Raw genomic sequence first — 19907 nt, 5'->3', positions numbered from 1 at the left:
AGAGAGAGCAGCTTTGTTGAAAAATAGATATTGTGCAAAACAACTTTCGACATTTTCCTAGTGAAGTATGGACGGTGAGTTCCCTGCTCTGTGCAGATCAGCATATTTTTGGTGTACCGCTGTGAACGCTTCGGGTCTTCCGAGAGCGCTTCGGCTCAACACCGCCACCTTCAGTTCAGAGAAAGTTCAATTTCGATACGAGTTTCACTTGTAGAAAGATTAATCGAAAGATACGGAAGCCGAGAACTACGGAAGCCGAGAACGGCCATCGATTATTTATTTTTTTATGCACTGTTATCTCGTGATAACGACTTATTATCTCGTTATCTCGATATAACAAAGATCGTTTCTCGTGATAACGAGATATTTTTTCCCCTTCGTTTTCTCGTGATAACGAGATAATCCCTCTGTTTTCTCGTGATAACGAGATGTTTTTTTCTTAAATGTCGAGGACTAATCTGAAAGCCATCTCTTACAGAAAGGCACAATGCAATTTCTGCCTGTGTTAGACCTTGGTTGAAGTAGGTCCTGATGCGTTGATCAATAATGTGATCTGCCATTTTCACCTCCCTGGGACACACCTGGATCAGACAGTGGAAGCTCTCGCAGGCTGAAATCAGCACGATCACATTAACCAGCGCCAAAAGTCTGTCTGTTATATCGAGATAACGAGATAATTAATTCGTTATTGCGAGAAAACGACCTTTGTTATATCGAGAAAACGAGATAATTAATTCGTTATCACGAGAAAACGACCTTTGTTATATCGAGAAAACGAGATAATTAATTCGTTATCACGAGAAAACGACCTTTGTTATATCGAGAAAACGAGATAATTAATTCGTTATCACGAGAAAACGACCTTTGTTATATCGAGAAAACGAGATAATAAGTCGTTATCACGAGATAACAGTGCATAAAAAAATAAATAATCGATGGCCGTTCTCGGCTTCCGTAGAAAGAACATGTATTTCAAGACGTGGCGTCCTTTCTGGATGACGAGGATATACCCGTCACAGCATGGAGCTCGCCTCGATATTGAACATGCGTATCTTTTTTCTCACCTGATTGGGGCGCTGCTAAGACACAAATATTCGAAATGTAGGTTCCCCTGGAAGAACCTCCTAAAACCATTTTAGTGTTATCCCGGTATGAACAATTGGCGTTTAAACCGTAACGTTAAACGTAATGCTTTCGGGAGTGAAACACTAATGCACATTTTTTAAACATAGTGGCTATTCGTACGGCGACCGTAAGAATAGCAAAGGCTATTCGTACGGCGCGCCGTAAAAATAGTGCATTAGTCTATTTTCACGGCAGGTTATGGTTATGGATAGGGTTAGGGTAAGGGTTATTACTATAATTAATTACTATAATTACGGTCGGCCCGGTTAGGGTTAGCGCCGAGCAGACTGATAGGTCAAGTGCGGTCACGTGACAAGCTCGGTCGCCGTACGAATAGCCACTGCCTTTTTTAAAGGCCCGACGTAGCCTACAAAAAATAAATAATCATATTTCAAGCTAGTTAGCTATATTTTTATTTTATATCTTTACAATTACACAATACAATTTCTTTACAACAATTACAAACCGCTCTGGGATGTCGGCTTTTCTAATTGCCGTCTCTCTCTCTCTGTCTCTCTCTGTGTCCCTCCCTCCCCCATATCAATTAGTCTCTGTGTCGAAAGGCGACCTGCTAACCGGAGAGTCTTCCTCCTACCTGGTGGAAGACTTCCTGGGGGAAGGAAGCTTTGGGAAGGTGGCCAGATGTGTCAGTACAGCCACCAATGAAAAGGTGGCTGTTAAGATCATTAAAAACCACCCTGAGCTGTTAGCTGCAGCTAGGCAAGAGGTACAAGAAAACACATAAATAATGTTGTTTGAATATACATTGCCAAAAATAATATGCCCATTTTCTAACTGTGTGTGTTTCTTTTTGGTAGTAGTTCGTCATGTGATTTCGCTTTGTAAAATATCCCTTTAACCTGCTCTTTAATCTCAGATTGTCATGCTGAGGTTCCTCCGAGTTCTTGACCCGGACAGCTGTGGGATTGTGAAATGGATGGGGTTCTTCAAGCACGGTCCCCACGTCTGTCTGGTGTTTGAGCTCCTGAAACAGTCTCTCATGGACTTCGCCATGCTGACAGCAAACCACACTCTGCCTCTGAGGCAGATAAAACATATACTGGAACAGGTAAGGTTGGACCTTCAACCTAACCTCAATTGTGTTGAATCTCAACACAATTGTACTGTGGTCGTTGCTCTCGGGACAAAATACAATGTAGTATTTTGTGTTTTATTGCGTGTGTCTTATTGCGTATAAGACTTTGGATTTAATCTGCACACTTTGCTCTTTGGTACTACTGTATTAACTCAAATAGGGCATCCACAGTAATTGTGGGGGGGTCTACGTCTCATTCACGTTATCAACGACGAGTAAACTTCGCCCTCTGTCTACTGCTGATAGACGCACACTGCTAGCTCTGCCTCCAGGGCAGCAGCGTGGGGAACACACTCACTGTAAGCAGCATGTTTTATACAAGTAATAAAGTAATTATGTGGGTGGAGATAAGGTTAGCTTGTCATCTAATGCCGCGTTTCCACTGCAGGGTGCGGAACGGATCGGATCGCAAAGGGGCGGTAGGGAGGGGGCGGTATAGCCCAGCTCAGTTCCGAGGTCGCGTTTCCACCGCCGACAGTACCCTTTGTGGTAGGCCGGATGTCGATCGCCGCGGCAGCTACGTAAACATCGTAAACAACGTCTTCCTCCGCAAGAATGCAGACGAACGTCTCCACCTCCTTCTTCGCCCAAGCAAGCTTTTTACGCGACATGTTAATTGTAAAGAATAATACCTCGAGGCTACTGTTTGTTTGTTTTTATCCCCGCGTCACCCGGAAGTGACGATTCTGTCGACCAATCAACGGAGGGGGGGTGTAGCTAGAATTCCAGGGTACCCTTTCAGGCGTCTGGTCTCGTTTTGGGTACCGCAACGGAGGAGTCCCTAAAATGGGGTCGGAACGGGTACGGCAAAGTCCGGGTCACGCCCACTTTTGGCGGTGGAAACGCGATCCGACCCGCACCTATCCGATCCGTTCCGCACCCTGCAGTGGAAATGCGCCATAATGCCGCGTTTCCACTGCAGGGTGCGGAACGGATCGGATCGCAAAGGTGCGGTAGGGAGGGGGCGGTATAGCCCAGCTCAGTTCCGAGGTCGCGTTTCCGCTGCCGACAGTACCCTTGGTGGTAGGCCGGATGTCGATCGCCGCGGCAGCTACGTAAACATCGTAAACAACGTCTTCCTCCCCAAGAATGCAGACGAACGTCTCCACCTCCTTGTTCGCCCAAGCAAGCTTTTTACGCGACATGTTAATTGTAAAGAATAATACCTCGAGGCTACTGTTTTTTTTGTTTTTATCCCCGCGTCACCCGGAAGTGACGATTCTGTCGACCAATCAACGGAGGGGGGGTGTAGCTAGAATTCCAGGGTACCCTTTCAGGCGTCTGGTCTCGTTTTGGGTACCGCAACGGAGGAGTCCCTAAAATGGGGTCGGAACGGGTACGGCAAAGTCCGGGTCACGCCCACTTTTGGCGGTGGAAACGCGATCCGACCCGCACCTTTGCGATCCGATCCGTTCCGCACCCTGCAGTGGAAATGCGCCATTAAAGAGCCAGTGAATCTACTGTTTTAGCTGGAATTTGAGCATTGGGTTGAGTTTGAGGGAAGAGGGGGGAGTGTCATCCCCATGGTAACGCTCATTTTTTTAGTCGTTAGTGTGTAGCTGTTATGAATGTTATAATGAGCGAAGTTGTACGTGAAATTCGCCACACAACCTAGCAAAATACTATAGGTGTCCAGTAGGGATGGGCATTTGAAGAAATTTCCTTGATCGAGCATCGCTAGAGTTATCGATCAATTATCGATTAATCATTAACTTTTTTCTAGGCTATATTGAAATTCCCGTTGGTAGAAAATGCAGCATGTTTTTATCAATTAAATCTTTATTCCAACAATAATGTATGGGCCAACATTAATACAATACAGTTAACTTGAAGACCTACAACTGTTTAACAGTTTTAAAATAATAAATACAGGCATTATAGGTTATAGGCCTATGCGGCGCTCGTAAAGTCCGAACAATGCGCCTACAGGCGCTCTTAAAGGTTTGGAAACGATTCAACAAGACTAAATCTGTAGCCTATTCCAATTACAATAAGTAGCCAACTTATCGGACAACAATAATCAAACAAAGGCAGTAGGCTAAAAGTGGGCATTAAACGGTATAACTGTTTTGAAAAAACGGGGGAAAAAAGGCCGACATATAATGCCTATAGGCTGCAGCCGGCGCGCGGAAAAGGCTCGCAACAAAAAGATGAGCCACCCATTTACAAACAATTGCATGAACTAGTCTATCTAAAAGCAATACCTTATTGAACATATATAAGGCTAAACTTGTTGCTAAAATATCACAGTTTTGGCAAAATGTAACGACTCCAAGAGGCACCAAGCCGAAAGAAAAGCGGAGCGAGAGACAACACATTAAGAAAAAAAAGAGCGACTCACATACGGTGGTGACTGTCCCTACTGTCCATAGCATAACTCCAGCCTACATATTTTTGTTTAGGAATATAAGCATGTTAACATGCTCGCGGGTCAGACGCGAACGCAGCCTTGTAACTGTCAGTCCAGCAGCAGAAAACACCCGCTCTGACGAGACCGAAGGGGATGCAGAGGTATTGTCTCGTTAATTTGGACAGGAACCTTCTTCCATTCACTTTCCACCAGTCGGCAGGGTGGTATTTCTCCCACATAGTGATATTCAATTAAATGCTTCAAGACTCACAGTATGCAACACAACGTCCTTTTGATCGATAACAATATAAATTGATCGACGCATTTCTTAACGATCGATTATCGAGCATCGATTAATTATGCCCATCCCTAGTGTCCAGAAAGCGGTTCGGTGCGGCTCGGACTGGGATGGCTCGGTTACGCTAAATCTGGCTGGCGTTTCCACTGCCGACACTACCCTTATATGGTAGGGCGGGGTTTAAGCCAGATGGCGATAGCCGCGGTAGCTACGTAAGCATCGTGACATCATTGCACAGCAGCACAGTGTAGCCTGGTAATAAATTGAATGAAAAGGGAGAATGCGACACATTTAACATTTTCAGTACTCCTCCGTTGGGATACCTAGCGGTCTGAAGGGTTCCCGAAAAGAAGGAGCTACACTCTGAGTCTGCCGTCACCTTTTTGGGCCATCACCAGTTGGCTCCCCTGTAAATCTCATTTAACACTTACAAAATAAGAGAGTTGGGAAAGTCTGAAGTATGAAAGATAAAGACTTTATTCTTTATTATTACTCGCGAACAAGTAAGAACAAAGCCGGAGTTAGTTTGCAAAATAACCAAAGAACCACTCCCCAGACCTCTGCCTTTTTGCTCCATTCTGTCCATCATCCATGCGTCATTACCTCATCTAATGCATTCTTCCCTTATGTGTACATTTTCTGTACTTACAGTACGCTCTTACACTGCTAACCAGTGCTCCCTAGTCCTCCTCTTGGCTCACAGCCTGTATCTCACCATAAATGGAACATGCTAGCAACACACAATAAACATGTCAAGCTTGGGGCTGCTCCATCAGCCGATCGCACTCCTTCACCTCGGTTCTTGGCAGCCATAATAAGGGGAGAGTGGTAACTGTCATAAATATTGATTTCAGCTTGCCTCAGCCCTTGACCACCTTGGCTGCTTTGGGGTCATTCATGGTGACCTGAAGCCTGAAAATATCATGATGACAGGACAGGGCACTCGAGTCAAAATTATTGACTTTGGCTTATCGATGCATGTGTCCAAGGCTAAAATTGGCCACAATTTCGGGACCCTCTGGTACAGGTGAGTAACTGACAGCCATCCTGACTTGGTTGGTTCCTATTGGTTACTAATTAGGATGGTTGCTCCAATTTCCTATCTTTCTTTCATTTCAGATCCCCAGAGGTAATGCTGGGTCTACCATATTCAGTTATGACTGATATGTGGTCCCTGGGTTGCCTGACAGCCGAATTGTTAATTGGACGCCCCATTTATCCCGGCTACACAGAGTATGATATGGTACGTCTAACAGTGTATTTCAAAGTCAAAATCCCAAAAAACCTTTACACTAAGACAATGTTCAAATTACAAGTCTGAGTCTGTGGGAATCATTGGAAAAAAAAAAATTGAATCCCTGAAAAAGAATAATATTCTCCAACATAATCCAATGGTTGACTGCTAACAGGAAGGATGTGTTCTGTTGTGTTTCAGTGGGCATACATCATTCAGACCCATGGTGAGCTTCCGGATACTATGCTGGAACAAGGCATCAGAACTCCTTTGTGCTTCACCAAAGGATCGCTCTGGAGACTCAAGGTATCACTATACGTGTCTATCTCTCCCCCTGTATTACATTATCTAAGGGTCAATAGAACTTAACCAAAACAGAGGCTATTTTCCAGACAAAACGGGAGTATTTGAAGAGTACGAGGAGCAAGGGGCTCAGGAAGGACCGGCCCAGATCGTCCTTTTTCAACTCCCTGGAGGAGGTTGTCGAAGTAGGTGTTGATCCAGTCACGTTGTAGACTTAAATGCACTGGCCATGTTGTGTCCCATCTTCTAAATCATTTCGCTTTTAACATGAAGGCAGGAGATGAGGCAGACCAACCTATCCCGCGCAGATTCACGGAACTGTTGAAGAAGATGCTCCGTCTGGATTGTGACAAGCGCATCACACCATGCGCACTGCTGAGGCATGCCTTCATCCGCATCCCTGAGCTCCCTATGCTCAAGCCCTACAGCAGTCGTCTTGAGCCCATTGTGGTCCAGCCTCACAACAGCTGGCCTGAGCCCATTGTGGACCGGCCAAACAGCAGATTCCCTAAGCCCACTATGGTTGAGCCTTGTAGGAACTGCACTGAGCCCATTGTGGTCCAGCCCTGCAGAAGCTTCCCTGAGCCCATTGAGGTCCAGCCCTGCAGAAGCATCCCTGAGCCCATTGTGGGCCAGCCAAAAAGCAGCTGCACTGAGCCCATTGAGGTCCAGCCCTGCAGAAGCTGCACTGAGCCCATTGAGGTCCAGCCCTGCAGAAGCTGCACTGAGCCCATTGAGGTCCAGCCAAACGGCAGCTTCCCTGAGCCCATTGAGGTCCAGCCAAACAGCAACTGCACTGAGTCCAGTGCGGTCCAGCCCTGCAGAAGCTGCAATGAGCCCATTGTGGACCAGCCCTGCATTCTACCTGGGAGCCACACACCTTCTGTGTCAGAGGAACAGAGGGAGGCCCCAGTAGACGACACAGACAGTGGCAAAGGGTAGGTTGGCAATTCGCTCTCCAATGCTTCCTAGATCCGCTTTTGATTTGCTTCCTAATATTATACTTTCAACATTCATTTGGTCCGGGGCTCATGCACTGATTTATTACCTTTTTTTTTAATCAGGATTTGTTGATTACAATATATTAAAAATCTTTTCTCTTGATTTTTGATTTGACAGCACTGCATCCATACCTACTGCTTTCTTTGGGGTTGCGGCGGACACTGTGGAGGTCAAGCCAGCCATGGCAGACATCCCGCCACTAGGTTTGTCAGAAGTCTAAAGCCTTAGTCTACTCATGTTTGTATTGTAAACTAAAACATAAATGTCCTGTTTTGGTGTCATTTTCAGATGTCACCCAAAAGAAAAAGAAGAAGAAGAAACAGGGCAGAGTCAAGCGGTTCTTCAAGTCGTGGTTGGGATCCCTCTGCTGTTGTTGCTGCTTTGCCCATTTGGATCTGGACTAAAGGATTCACACATGGACCAGCCCAACAGCAGCTGCTTGCCTGAGCCCCGTGTGGACCAGCCCAACAGTTGCTGTCCTGAAAGCAGCCGGAACCAGCAGCTGCCCTGAGCCCATTGTGGACTACTTCCCCAGCACAGTGTGGACTACTGCCCCAGCACAGTGCGGACTACTGCCCTGAGCCCACTGTGGCCTGCTGCCCTGAGCCCACTGTGGCCTGCTGCCCTGAGCCCACTGTGGCCTGCTGCCCTGAGCCCATTGTGGACTACTGCCCCAGCAGAGTGTGGACTGCTGCCCTGAGCCCACTGTGGACTACTACCCCAGCACAGTGTGGACTACTGCCCCAGCACAGTGTGGACTACTGCCCTGAGCCCATTGTGGACTACTGCCCTGAGCCCATTGTGGACTGCTGCCCTGAGCCCAGTGTAGACTAATGCCCTGAGCCCATTGTGGACTACCCCAAGAGCTGCTGCCCTGAGCCCACTGTGGACTACCCAAAGGGCTACTTCCCCAAACCCACTATGGACTACTGCCCTGAGCCCACTGTGGACTACCCCTGAGCCCACTGTGGACTACCTGCTGCCCTGGCCCCAGTGTGGACTACCCCTGAGCCCACTGTGGACTACCCCAAGGGCTGCTGCCCTGAGCCCACTGTGGACTACCCCAAGGGCTGCTGCCCTAAGCCCACTGTGGACTACCCCAAGGGCTGCTGCCCTGAGCCCACTGTGGACTACCCCAAGGGCTGCTGCCCTGAGCCCACTGTGGACTACCCCAAGGGCTGCTGCCCTGAGCCCACTGTGGACTACCCCAAGGGCTGCTGCCCTGAGCCCATTGTGGACTACACCTAAGGCTGCTGCCCTGAGCCCACTGTGGACTACCCCAAGGGCTGCTGCCCTGAGCCCACTGTGGACTACCCCAAGGGCTGCTGCCCTGAGCTACTGTGGACTACCCCAAGGGCTGCTGCCCTGAGCTACTGTGGACTACCCCAAGGGCTGCTGCCCTCAGCCCACTGTGGACTACCCCAAGGGCTGCTGCCCTGAGTCCACTGTGGACTACCCCTAAGGCTGCTGCCCTGAGCCCACTGTGGACTACCCCTAAGGGCTGCTGCCCTGAGGCCACTGTGGACTACCCCAAGGGCTGCTGCCCTGAGCCCACTGTGGACTACCCCAAGGGCTGCTGCCCTGAGCCTACTGTGGACTACCCCAAGGGCTGCTGCCCTGAGCTACTGTGGACTACCCCAAGGGCTGCTGCCCTGAGCCCACTGTGGACTACCCCAAGGGCTGCTGCCCTGAGCCCACTGTGGACTACCCCTAAGGCTGCTGCCCTGAGCCCACTGTGGACTACCCCTAAGGCTGCTGCCCTGAGCCCACTGTGGACTACCCCAAGGGCTGCTGCCCTGAGCCCACTGTGGACTACCCCAAGGGCTGCTGCCCTGAGCCCTCTGTGGACTACCCCTAAGGCTGCTGCCCTGAGCCCACTGTGGACTACCCCAAGGGCTGCTGCCCTGAGTCCAATGTGGGCTGCTGCCTTGAGCCCACTGTGGACTACCCCCGGGTCTGCAGGGTTCCTGGGGTAGTCCACTATCACATTTTAAGATCGCCTACAAGGACTTCATATGAGTTTTTTTTTTTTTTTGGAGCCCTTTTACTTTATTTATCTCTTTTGTTGTGAAGCGCATTGGGTCCTAGCAATGCGCTATACAAGCCTGATTTATTATTATTATTATTATTAATATAAGATGTCCTCCAGTCCGGGGAGCTGGGTGCCGGTGATCCTCATCAGTCTTGATGATGCACTGGAGAGATTTCCTGTTGTCTGCGGTACAGCCAGAGTACCATACTGTGATACAGTATGTGAGAACTGACTCGATGGCTGACCTGTAGAAGCTCACCAGCAGCTGTTTTGGGAGACGTGCCATCTTCAAGCACCTCAGGAAGTGAAGCCTTTGAAGTCCTATCTTGGTCGTCGCCGTGATGTTGACGGTCCAAGTCAGGTCGTTGCTGACCCAGAGGTACTTCACACCCTCCACTGTCTCGCCGTCGATGGTGATGGGGTGATGGACGAAGGGCTTCAGTCTCCTCCTGAAGTCCAGGATCATCTCCTTGGTTTTTGCTGTGTTGAGGATCAGGTTGTTCTCTCGGTTCCAGCTCAGCAGGTTCTCTATCTCTGTCCTGTAGGCAGCCTCGTTGTTACTCGTGGTCCTGCCTACCACGATGGTGTCGTCTGCAAACTTTAATATGGTGTTGGCCTCGTGGCTGGGTTTGCAGTCGAGAGTGTAGAGGGAGAAGAGGAAGGGGCTCAACACACAACCCTGTGGTGCACCGATGTTCAGGGTGATTTTGGAGGAGACCTGTCTCCCCATGCGCACAGTCTGTGGTCGGCCGGTGAGAAACTCCAGGACCCAGCTGCTCAGGTGTGTGTTGAGGCCCAAGTGGTCCAGCTTGGTGGCAAGTTTATGGGGGGGGATGGTGTTGCATCCGCACATAACTGACCCGTTGGTCAAGGTGTGTCATGGTGGAGTGGAGGGCTAGTGAAACTGCGTCCTCGGTCAACCTTTTTGCCCTATAGGCAAATTGGTGGTGGTCTAAGGAGGGGGGGATGCTGTTCTTCAAGTGTCCCAGTACCAGACGTTCGAAACACTGCATCACCACCGGTGTCAGTGCCACTGGCCGATAGTCATTGAGGGTCCAGGTGGCTGATTATTTTGGGACAGGGATGATTGTGGCTGCCTTGAGGCATGTGGGGACGGAGGCCTGCTGCAGGGAGGTGTTAAACAGGTTGGTGAGCACCGCAGTCAGCTACCCTGCGCAGTGCTTCAGAACCCGCCCTGGTACTCTGTCAGGTCCGGTGGCTTAGTTGGGGTTGATCTGCTGCAGGGTCCGTCTCACGTCGTGGTGCCTCAGAGTCAGCACCGGTGTTAAGGGTCCCTGCAGTGCCTGCGTTTTGTCACTGTTGTCAGCACAGTCAAACATGGCAAAAAAGCAGTTCAGGTTGTCAGGGAGGGATGAACTTTGTGCGTGTGTGGAGCTGTTGCTGTTGTAGCCGGTGACGGTTCTGTAAAATGTTTAAAAAAATACTTTAAAATGCGTTTTTTAAATGTGAAACTTGTTATGCTGCCTTCTTGGCAGGACTCCCCTGGAAATTAGCACAAATGACTGCACTAAGCCCTTTCTGCATTCAGTAATTTGCTTGTCTTTGTCTTCACATGAATTGATCTTGCATTGTACTGTATCCTGTCTGGTATGTAGTATTTATGGCGTTAATGTGTTTTTAGCTGGCTGAAATAAAAAGTCCCCTGGTGGGTTAATGATTTTGATTTGACTCTTCTTCCCAGCTTATTTATATAAAGCTAACTTTGAAGAAAAAACAACCTCAAACAAACATTGTCACAGCTGCACCATACCAGCATTATGCCAAGATTATTTTTTAGCACCAAAAATAAGATATCACTGCGTAAATTGTTTGCAGTCGTCAGCTTATCAATCACTCTTCAGGCCAGGCTGGGGGTAACTCTTGGTCCCTGTGCCGCAAAGTGGTGGCAGTTCAGGGCAAATATGTGCAGTGTGTCGCAACACCACTCCTGCTCATTCAGTGCCTGAATGGTTGAACCAGTTGAATTGGTTTGTTTTTACCAATATCCATTTAATTAGATAGAGACTTGGTTGTCATTGCACATATACACAGCAACGAAAGTACAGAGCAACGAAATTACCAGTTACAACCCATCCAAGAAACATAAAAAGACAGTGTGGGGAGACAGGACGGATAGACTGTCGGGACGCATGCGCTCCCTTTTAATTAGATAAGAAAAGGAAAAACAGAGGGATAATAAGGGGAAAAAAAAAGCTAATTCCCAAACTTGGCCCCTCAAAGGGGGGCAGACAGTGTAGGGATTAGGAAAAAAACACCATCCTCAGCACATAAGCAACATATTAAAACATCACCAACACACGTGGGAGGGGGGAAGGGTGTCGGGGAGGGGAGGGGAGGTGTCACAGCTCAGACACCGGGGGGAGGACGCAGCCAGCGGGCGCGTCGCATCACTCGCGTCATACTGTACTGTAACGAGGGACAGAGAGGGGGAGGGAGTCCAGAAGGCGTTGAGTCCAGGGGGGGGTGTGTGTGTGTGTGTGCGTGAGCCCAAGGACTCCATCTCCACCCAGACTCAGCAGTGTCTCTTTCCCACTGTTGGCCAGCAGTATTTTCTCGCTGCACAATGTGGTTTAATTCTCTTGACCATCCCAGGTCTGAGTCCCAAATTAATGTGAGCTATATAACTGGTAATTTTTAAAGGAACATATTATGGTGTTTTTCCAACATGTAAACATAATATATGATTTCCAGAAAACATGTTGTTGAAGCTGTTTGCTGGAAATAGCTTTTATGAAAAACAATCTCGCTTACCGTTATTTCACTCTGTTTCATTCCCTTCAGAATGCTCTCTTTCTGGTGTCTGTAGCTTTAATACAAAAAAAAGAGTTTTTTTCATAATATATCACCTTTAAGATATCAGCAAATGGCCAATACATGCTGCTTTGAGACTGGCAGTAAGGATGCTGAAAATACATGCTACATGATCAGGCTTAAAAGCACAATTAGCTCATACAAGAGATTTCCTAATTATATATCAACAATGTACAGACAAATTATGTCTTTGTTTCAGGATTTGTGATGCATGGCAGATGAATTCCATAATATAAGCACATTTAAAATTCACTTTGCTAGACTGGTTCAATTGTGTGCCATGTGCTCTTGTACTTGCCATGTATTCAGCGATCTAGGCATAATGAAAGCTTTCTTTTATAATCAAGGGAGAATCACAATCATCAATAGGATTTTTAACTTTAATGGTAACTTCAGAGCGACAACAGTATTTCATATCAAATGATAACTAGCGGTATGCAGTACGGTTTGAACCTAGTGCTCGGGAAGTGCCGGAGACAGTTCTAGAGCATCTTAGAACAGGGGAGTGGTGGTGGGGGATCTAGAAATATGCTAAGTCTTCTCACACTCCTGGGCCTGGCCTTTATCCTTCAACCTCACCTGGGCTTCGGATGTCGTCGATCTTCAAGATCATCTTAACCACCTGAGTGGCCAACGAGATCTGCTGCTTCTTGCCAAACAGTGTCTCAATCACGTGTTGCTGCTTCATGTCTCTGGAGGAACAAGTTTGGATTTAGTTTCAGTTTGTCTCGTCTATAATTGGCAGTCACAATTGTATTTAAAAAAATGACAGATGAACCGGCTATCTTACCGTTGGTGTTAGCGTGCATGCAGTCGATGCCAAGGTGGGGCTTGTTCTCTGAGACCTGCTTGGCTCGGACCTCTGTCAAGGTCTGGATGGGGTTCATCCCACTGTTCTCTGCCAGGGCCATAGGGATGACCTCGAGAGCATCGGCGAAGGCCCTAATGGCATACTGCTCCAGAGATGGACACTGAGGGACAGAGGGTTGGCACACAAGTTAGAGGGTGTAGGGCCTCCGGATAAACAAAACTGGACTTTTGACACTTTATTACAATATACCAAAACAGCATCAGGACACAATTAATGTGCAACACGATGCAATACCTTATCCACAGCTGACGGCCAGGGCACACAAAATCTCAGATGCTCCACCTCCATACACGATGCGGTTGCCTCTGACCAAGTTTCTGATCACGCACAGATCATCATGGACTGCACGCTTGGCTTCCTCGATGATCTGATTGGGGCGTGTAAATGCTTTGTTTAACGATCCCCAAGTAAAGAAATAAGGAACAAAATGAAAAAACATGCCCACCATCTTGTTGCCCCCGCGAATGAAGATGGTCATGGCCCGGGAGTTCCTGCACTCCTCGATCACCAGCATGCGGTCCTTGGTGGTGCCGAAGCAGATCACCACACCGGCCACGCCAAGCTTCTCGGTCGTCAGCTCACTGAAACGCAGAGCGATACGCCCTCCGCTGGCGATGGCAATGAGCTGCAAAAAAATAAAAGTAAAATAAAGGATTGTGACTCGATACAAGTTAAGACTGGGGCACAATACAGGTACTCGGTGTCAGCCCCGTAAAGCAGGTGTACCTCAATCTCAGGCCCTCCGACACAGCGCCCTGCAGCTCATTCTGCAGTAGCAGATGGTTCGCCTCGTCATCAAAGCCCCACTGACAGATAGCACAAGGTGGCGCCATTATCCTTCACCTGCAGATACAACACCAAAACGTTCAAAGTCAGTTCAGTTGGAGGGACATTCAGCCAAACAGCACTCCATTCAACACTTATGTTGGGAGGGCGTCAATGTAGCAACACTGACCTGATCATCTCCAACTGACCTGCTTGATCTTCTCGTACTTCTGAAGTGCTCTGTAGATATGCTTGGTCTTGGGCATTAGGCGCTCAAACGGGCAGGTGAGGATAGCGATTTTTGTGTATTTCAGAACCTAAAAGCAGAGGTGACCAGCCATTAACATTTGAGTCACATCTCACATATCATCACATATCACAACAGATCATTATCATCTCACTCTTCACTTTCGTATTATTAAAGAAAAACTAAAAATCTGGGAACCATTTTCAAAGTTGCCTGCAAATTACATCTATTTTTAATCAAGCATTTGTGCAAAATCAACCATGTAGAGGGAACTCACACTTTGGATCCCAGGGCGGTCGTGGCAGTCTGGGTGAGTGGTTCCCTGTTGTTGGGATCAAAGTGGAAGGTCTCGCCAATCTTGTCCAGCTGCTTAATTGCAATGGCTGCCGCCTGACGGTACCCATCGGAGAAACTAATGAGGAGGATCTCTCCGTCCAGGAGAGGCTCAGCCTTCTCAAGGAGAGCCCTAGCCAGCACTGTGGGTGAGGGACATGTCTGAATCAATACCCCAGTATGGAAGACTACTGGCTCCCGCGTTGGCTGAGAGCAGGTGGCAGGCCCCTAAATATATTGCCATCAGCTGGTCATGCGAATGCTTCCAAATGTCGCATGCATTGTTAAAGGTGACGTATTATACCACCAGGTGTGAGTGTGACCATCCGTTACAACAGCTTATCACACCTGGTGGTGTAATATGTCACCTTTAATTGCTACTGCCAAGACATTTGGAATTGCCGTGCTAATGTCAGAAGATGCTTTGTACATATATTAGAGGTGTTCTATTGCGTGCTTTTGTGAAATAAAAATACAAAATCTGCAAATGGTAACATATTGTACAACAATACACATTTGAACATGAAAATCCTCTCCATGAAGTCGAAATGGCATTCAAAGAAAAAAAGGGCAATGGGGAAGACGCTTTTGGGCCTTCATGTAAATACAAGAACTGTTCACTTTTGAAAACATCTCACAAGTATAAATTGTTCAATCGATAGATACCCCTTAAAGAAAACATCAGCTCTTTCAAGCCCAAGAAATCCCCAGGATCACTTGACTATTAGTTCACATGATTTTAGAAATCCGATGTGCCTGCATTTTGAACACATTATTTTGGAACAACTCCAGTTGTTCCATTTCTCATCACACACACACACACACACACACACACACACACACACACACACACACACACACACACACACACACACCTTAACATGCCATGCTTATGTCCTTGGTTTACAGGTTGTTCACGGCTCTGACAAAACAAGCATCACTGCCAAGAGGGCCAAGCCTAAGCCATTTCCACTGCTCACACACACACTTAGTACAGCTTCTTGTTCAGCTCACCTCCTCCAATACTCTGCGAATCCCCTCTGTGGGAGCCTCCTTGTAATTCTGGTCCCGAGAGAGGAGTTTGAGGGCCCGTCGCGACCATCTGGATGCCTGGCGAACACATCGGTGAAGGTGTCCCCCCGGTCAACGGCGAAGTCAAACTTCCCTTCAGTTTCAGCCCTCTTACCTCGACAGGGAACGCTTTTTCTAAATGAGTGAAAAGCTGGATCCGAGCTGAAACACATGCAGTTCCAGCGGTTATAAAATGCACATTGAATGGCAATTACATGATGACAGTTACTATTGTTTAATGTCATTAATTTTATAAACATATAAACTACACAACTGCAATGCAAATCAAACTTATCCAGGCACAATCCAAAATAATGTAAGAACATAAAAAGTTACATAATATAACATATACATATATATATATATATATATATATATATATATATATATATATATATACACATACATACATACATACATACATACATACATACATACATACATACAGGGTGTATGGTCTCCTGATGAAGAGCTGATATAAAGTAGGATAAATTTAAGTTGTAGATATAGATATGTCAGGCTCTGAATGATACTCGAAATTGGTGGGTTTCAAATAGAAAGAATCAGAGAGGGAGAATACAGATGGGACATGCCATTATTTTCGTTGAAGGATATGTTTCATTCTGCAATTGTAAGCGTACACTTCCTGACCTTCAACCTGTAATGGTCCGAACCAAAACCTTTGGTAGAGAGTAGAGACACAACATAAAAGCGGTTGTTTATCCTAAATGAAAGCGAAGAAGGGCTGTGATGTAAAACTAATTTGATCCTTTGTGGTGTGGCGGTCTCGTGCTAGGTGTATGACTCGAAGAGTGGTAAATGTTCAACACGTGGTTTATTCTAACAGAGACACAAGGTAAACGGGCTTGCGTTCTGGAGGTGTTTCATGAGGCATCTGACGAAGACAGGATAACAAACAGTTAAGGGTGCACTCACACTAGGCACTCACACTACATCACCAAGCGTCCGCTGCATGGACCATAATAAAGTCTGCCGCCAGTCAGAGTTCTAACAACAATGGACAACAACACAGAGAACACAGTTCGCACTTTGCTGAGTCTGTTGCTTATTCGGATATACAGTATGTTTACCGTTTAATGGGAAAGAAGGCTCGTCGCCTTTATTATGTCCGTGGTCGTCGCATGGACTATACGTCATCCAGCTCAGGTTGCGTAGCTGTGCGTGTGCGCGTGTTGGCTCAATAGCATCTGTACCGTAGCGGCCCGTACCGTAGCAGCACACCTCTCCCAAGTTAGGTCAGGTGTGAAAACGGCCACGGCCAGATGGCCTAGTGTGAGTGCACCATTATATTAGGAGTGGGCGGAACGGTAAACAGGCCACGCCTACATGTTCTAATTGACCCAGGTAAACCTTAAACGGAAATGGCAAAGTGGCCATGTTTGTCGTCTTTAACTTATTTATAAAATCATTAAAACCTTATGTGGTGTTATCCATTATGTGGTGAAGAAACCATTCATAACTGTGGTTAGCTTGAAACATGTAAGAAAGTCAGAAGTCATGTCAGAAATATCATAGACTAAAATAATTTAAATCAGCTGCAACTGAGGTCAACATGCTAAAGAGCAAGACACCTATAATTAACCAGAGCAATGCGTACATTCACAGGACTTTGTTGGAGTTAAAATGCTGTGAACTCAGGCTGGTCATATCTGCAGCTTGCATTTAGCATAAGCACTCAAACAACTCCAGAATCATAATAGGACAGTTTTTTGCCTGGTTTGACACACGTACCTCTCTGCCCGGTGGTTTTTGTGAGTGCAGGGGGTTCTTTCCAAAAACCAATCTCAACCTCAATTCAACCCTACCACTATCCAGTCAGTCATTGCATGCAAACTAATCGTGACTCTGAACCATAGAGATGTGAAATTGTTTTTTCTGAAAAGTGACATCTAGATTTATCTCAATTATGCAGTTCGGTGGAGGATTGTGGGTGGCTGGTTGCATACAGCCATGAGGAACGTGATACATATTTAAACTAGGCTGCAACCCAAACAGCTACATAAGCTAAGCAGAACGTGCCAACCACAACCGTTTTTTCACAAAATATACTTGCTGAAGCACAGAAGACTGTTCTGTTCCGATTGCTCTGCAACATAGTTGTGTCCAGCTTACCATCTAACATACCTTTGATAGCGACAACGTTTTTATTTGAAGCACTGGTAAACATGAAGACATAGGCTATAATAACCACCCAAATCAATGGCGGTATTCGTCAGATTTTAATATACAGTTACCTCATTAGCTGAGAACATTGAAACATAAAGGTGAGAGATGTACAGTTTAAGCAAATGAACCTGCGTAGCATTATCTTGATAATATCTGAAATCAAACAGGAGACCAAAATTCATATAGATCACACGTCTACTTGCAATATGGAAAACCCACAGAGGAAACAGGTCAATGGTTGCCATCCCTAAAAGCAAAAACTAATCTTTGAGGTCCATCGCTAGATCCGGATAAATAGAGCAGGTCTCCTCGCGATTCTTTAAAAAAATATTCACAGTATTCATTTTTTTAATCACATCCATGCATGTCATCGTTGGTTGTCCATGACACACTTCAAATGGCACTTCAATAAATCTACAGAAGTCGTTTGCTTTCATGGCAAGCTGGGAAATATTCAGGAAACATCGTTGCAGGATTTTGTTTGTGGGGGTTCACGAACAGAGAGAAAGAGAGATCTATTTGCGGGGGGGGGGGGGGGGTTGAAGAAGCTTCTTCAGGTTCCTTTGAGGAAAAGCCACCAGGCCTCAGAGTGCTGTATGCAAGTGTTCACACCACTGCTAGCGTATCAACAGAATGAACACGATGGGAAGAAAGGACAAAACCGGATCCCAGCTCAAAACACATAAAACACAGGCAAACACAAGAGAAAGGGTGCTGAAATCATACGATATATATCTGTCCAGCGATAAGCAGATGGAAAACGTATTCCCCCCCCCCCCACACACACACACCACCCTTAATTTTCCCTTTTTTTTCATTTTCAGAAGCAGATGCAACAAAAAACGTAATGATACAAAAGAAGAAAGAAAAAATGGTCTGGCACTGTGAACAATTGGCAGTCGTCGAAACATATGAAAGATGGGGTGGGGCGAGGAAAAAGTAAAAAAAAACACTTTTTGTTGACAGGCAACTTGTTTTACCGAGACAGTCGTCAGTCCCCTGGTCACACACAACCATACAGCAGTAGTATTTAGTACCAGAATGAAGGTTAAATACTAGTAGTACTAGTAGTAGTAGTAGTAGTAGTGGTAGTAGTAGTAGTAGCAAGGTATACAATAGTCTTTTGCTTTCTCCGGGAGACTGTTCTGATTGTTAACCAACCTATAAAGTGCTTTCTCGAGGGGAAAAAACAAACAAACAAATCACACAAACAAACAAACAAACAACAACCTTCGCCTTAACTCGTTTATAATAAACCTCTCCCTCTGAACAATACATCAGTTCTATCAATTAGAGCCTCACTGAACCAAAAAACCAAGCTAAAGAGAGAGGCAGAGCGATGAAGAGACGGAGAAAGGGTACAGTCCAGGAATGAGCAGAGAGCTCTCCTCTCTCCCTCCCCCCCCTCCCTCTTCCTCTCTACCCCAGGTAGGCTTTTTTGTTTCCTTCTTCATTTTCTTTTCCTTCCAGTTGGTTCCACGCTCTGTCCCCGCCGGCTCTACTTCTTGAAGGGCGTCAGTCTGCCGATGTTGTGCCAGAAGGTGGAGGTCTTGCGCTTGGGCTCAGCAAGCATGAACACCTGCTGCTGGGGCAGCGCGCTGGGCATGGACGGGTGCTTCTGACGGAGCAGGAAGTCGTAGTAGGGCCTGGTCACTGCTGCCGCCGCGGCAACCGGAAGGAAACACAGAGGAAATCACATTTTCATTGTGAGACGAAATAAAAAAATATTGTTATTATTATCATGTAATATTGTTATTGTTTGATGTCGTGATTTCTTTGAATGCCGATAGGATCTGTATTGTCCTTCTGCAAAAATATGGTAAGATGTTAGGTTCCCTGCTTTTGGTTCGAATGGTTGGTCAGTCTCTACCATTGTTTTTTTGTTTATGTGGCCTAACAGAACAGAACATAGTCGATAATAATTTACTGTAGGAAAATCCTCTATAGTGTCCTCTATAGGATGGTACTGGTATTATTTCACTTCCAGTAATAATACATTGCTATTTAAACAATATCAGTCACCCTAACGATACAGGTATGGTAGAACAAGATGCTCACATGTATAGATTGCTCCCCCAAATCCTGCAAATTATTTTAATAATAGCTTATGAACTTATTTGCATCTATATAATTTACATTTAGTACATATGCTCTATGTATG

The 19907-nt window shown here is 46.4% G+C and overlaps 2 protein-coding genes and 1 long non-coding RNA gene across 6 annotated transcripts in view; all 3 read right to left on the bottom strand.

Moving 5' to 3' along the window:
• Positions 1-8943: 8943 nt before the first annotated feature.
• Positions 8944-13237, bottom strand: LOC115537709 (uncharacterized). Its single transcript, XM_030349756.1, has 4 exons — positions 13063-13237; positions 12852-12962; positions 12213-12267; positions 8944-10862 (listed from the first exon to the last, which is right to left on the bottom strand). The coding sequence occupies exon 4, from the start codon at positions 10291-10293 to the stop codon at positions 9493-9495; it is 801 nt and encodes a 266-aa protein (XP_030205616.1). The 5' UTR covers positions 10294-10862; positions 12213-12267; positions 12852-12962; positions 13063-13237; the 3' UTR covers positions 8944-9492.
• A 397-nt stretch (positions 13238-13634) lies between these two features.
• On the bottom strand, positions 13635-16693 carry LOC115537710 (uncharacterized). Its single transcript, XR_003974841.1, has 6 exons — positions 16651-16693; positions 15503-15721; positions 14433-14631; positions 14118-14225; positions 13870-13986; positions 13635-13768 (listed from the first exon to the last, which is right to left on the bottom strand). It is a non-coding gene; the product is annotated as an uncharacterized LOC115537710 (long non-coding RNA).
• A 1012-nt stretch (positions 16694-17705) lies between these two features.
• The window catches only part of arhgef4 (Rho guanine nucleotide exchange factor (GEF) 4), a 94502-nt gene continuing 92300 nt past the window's right edge, over positions 17706-19907 (bottom strand). For 3 of the 4 annotated variants that reach the window (XM_030348982.1, XM_030348983.1, XM_030348985.1), the window contains one exon: positions 17706-19402. In XM_030348982.1, the coding sequence (XP_030204842.1) occupies positions 19245-19402 (158 nt within the window). In that variant the 3' untranslated portion in view covers positions 17706-19244. The remainder of the gene's footprint in view (positions 19403-19907) is intronic. The other variant, XM_030348984.1, reaches the window with a different exon arrangement.

Source organism: Gadus morhua, chromosome 23 (assembly GCF_902167405.1).
Source record: "Gadus morhua chromosome 23, gadMor3.0, whole genome shotgun sequence".
Lineage (NCBI taxonomy): Eukaryota > Metazoa > Chordata > Actinopteri > Gadiformes > Gadidae > Gadus > Gadus morhua.
Note: the sequence above shows the minus strand (reverse complement) of the source record. Positions and strands in the feature narration are given on the sequence as shown.

Coding starts and splice junctions, on each gene's coding strand:
- LOC115537709 (XM_030349756.1), bottom strand. CDS start 10,293: ATGTGCGGATGCAACACCATCCCCCCCCATAAACTTGCCACCAAGCTG.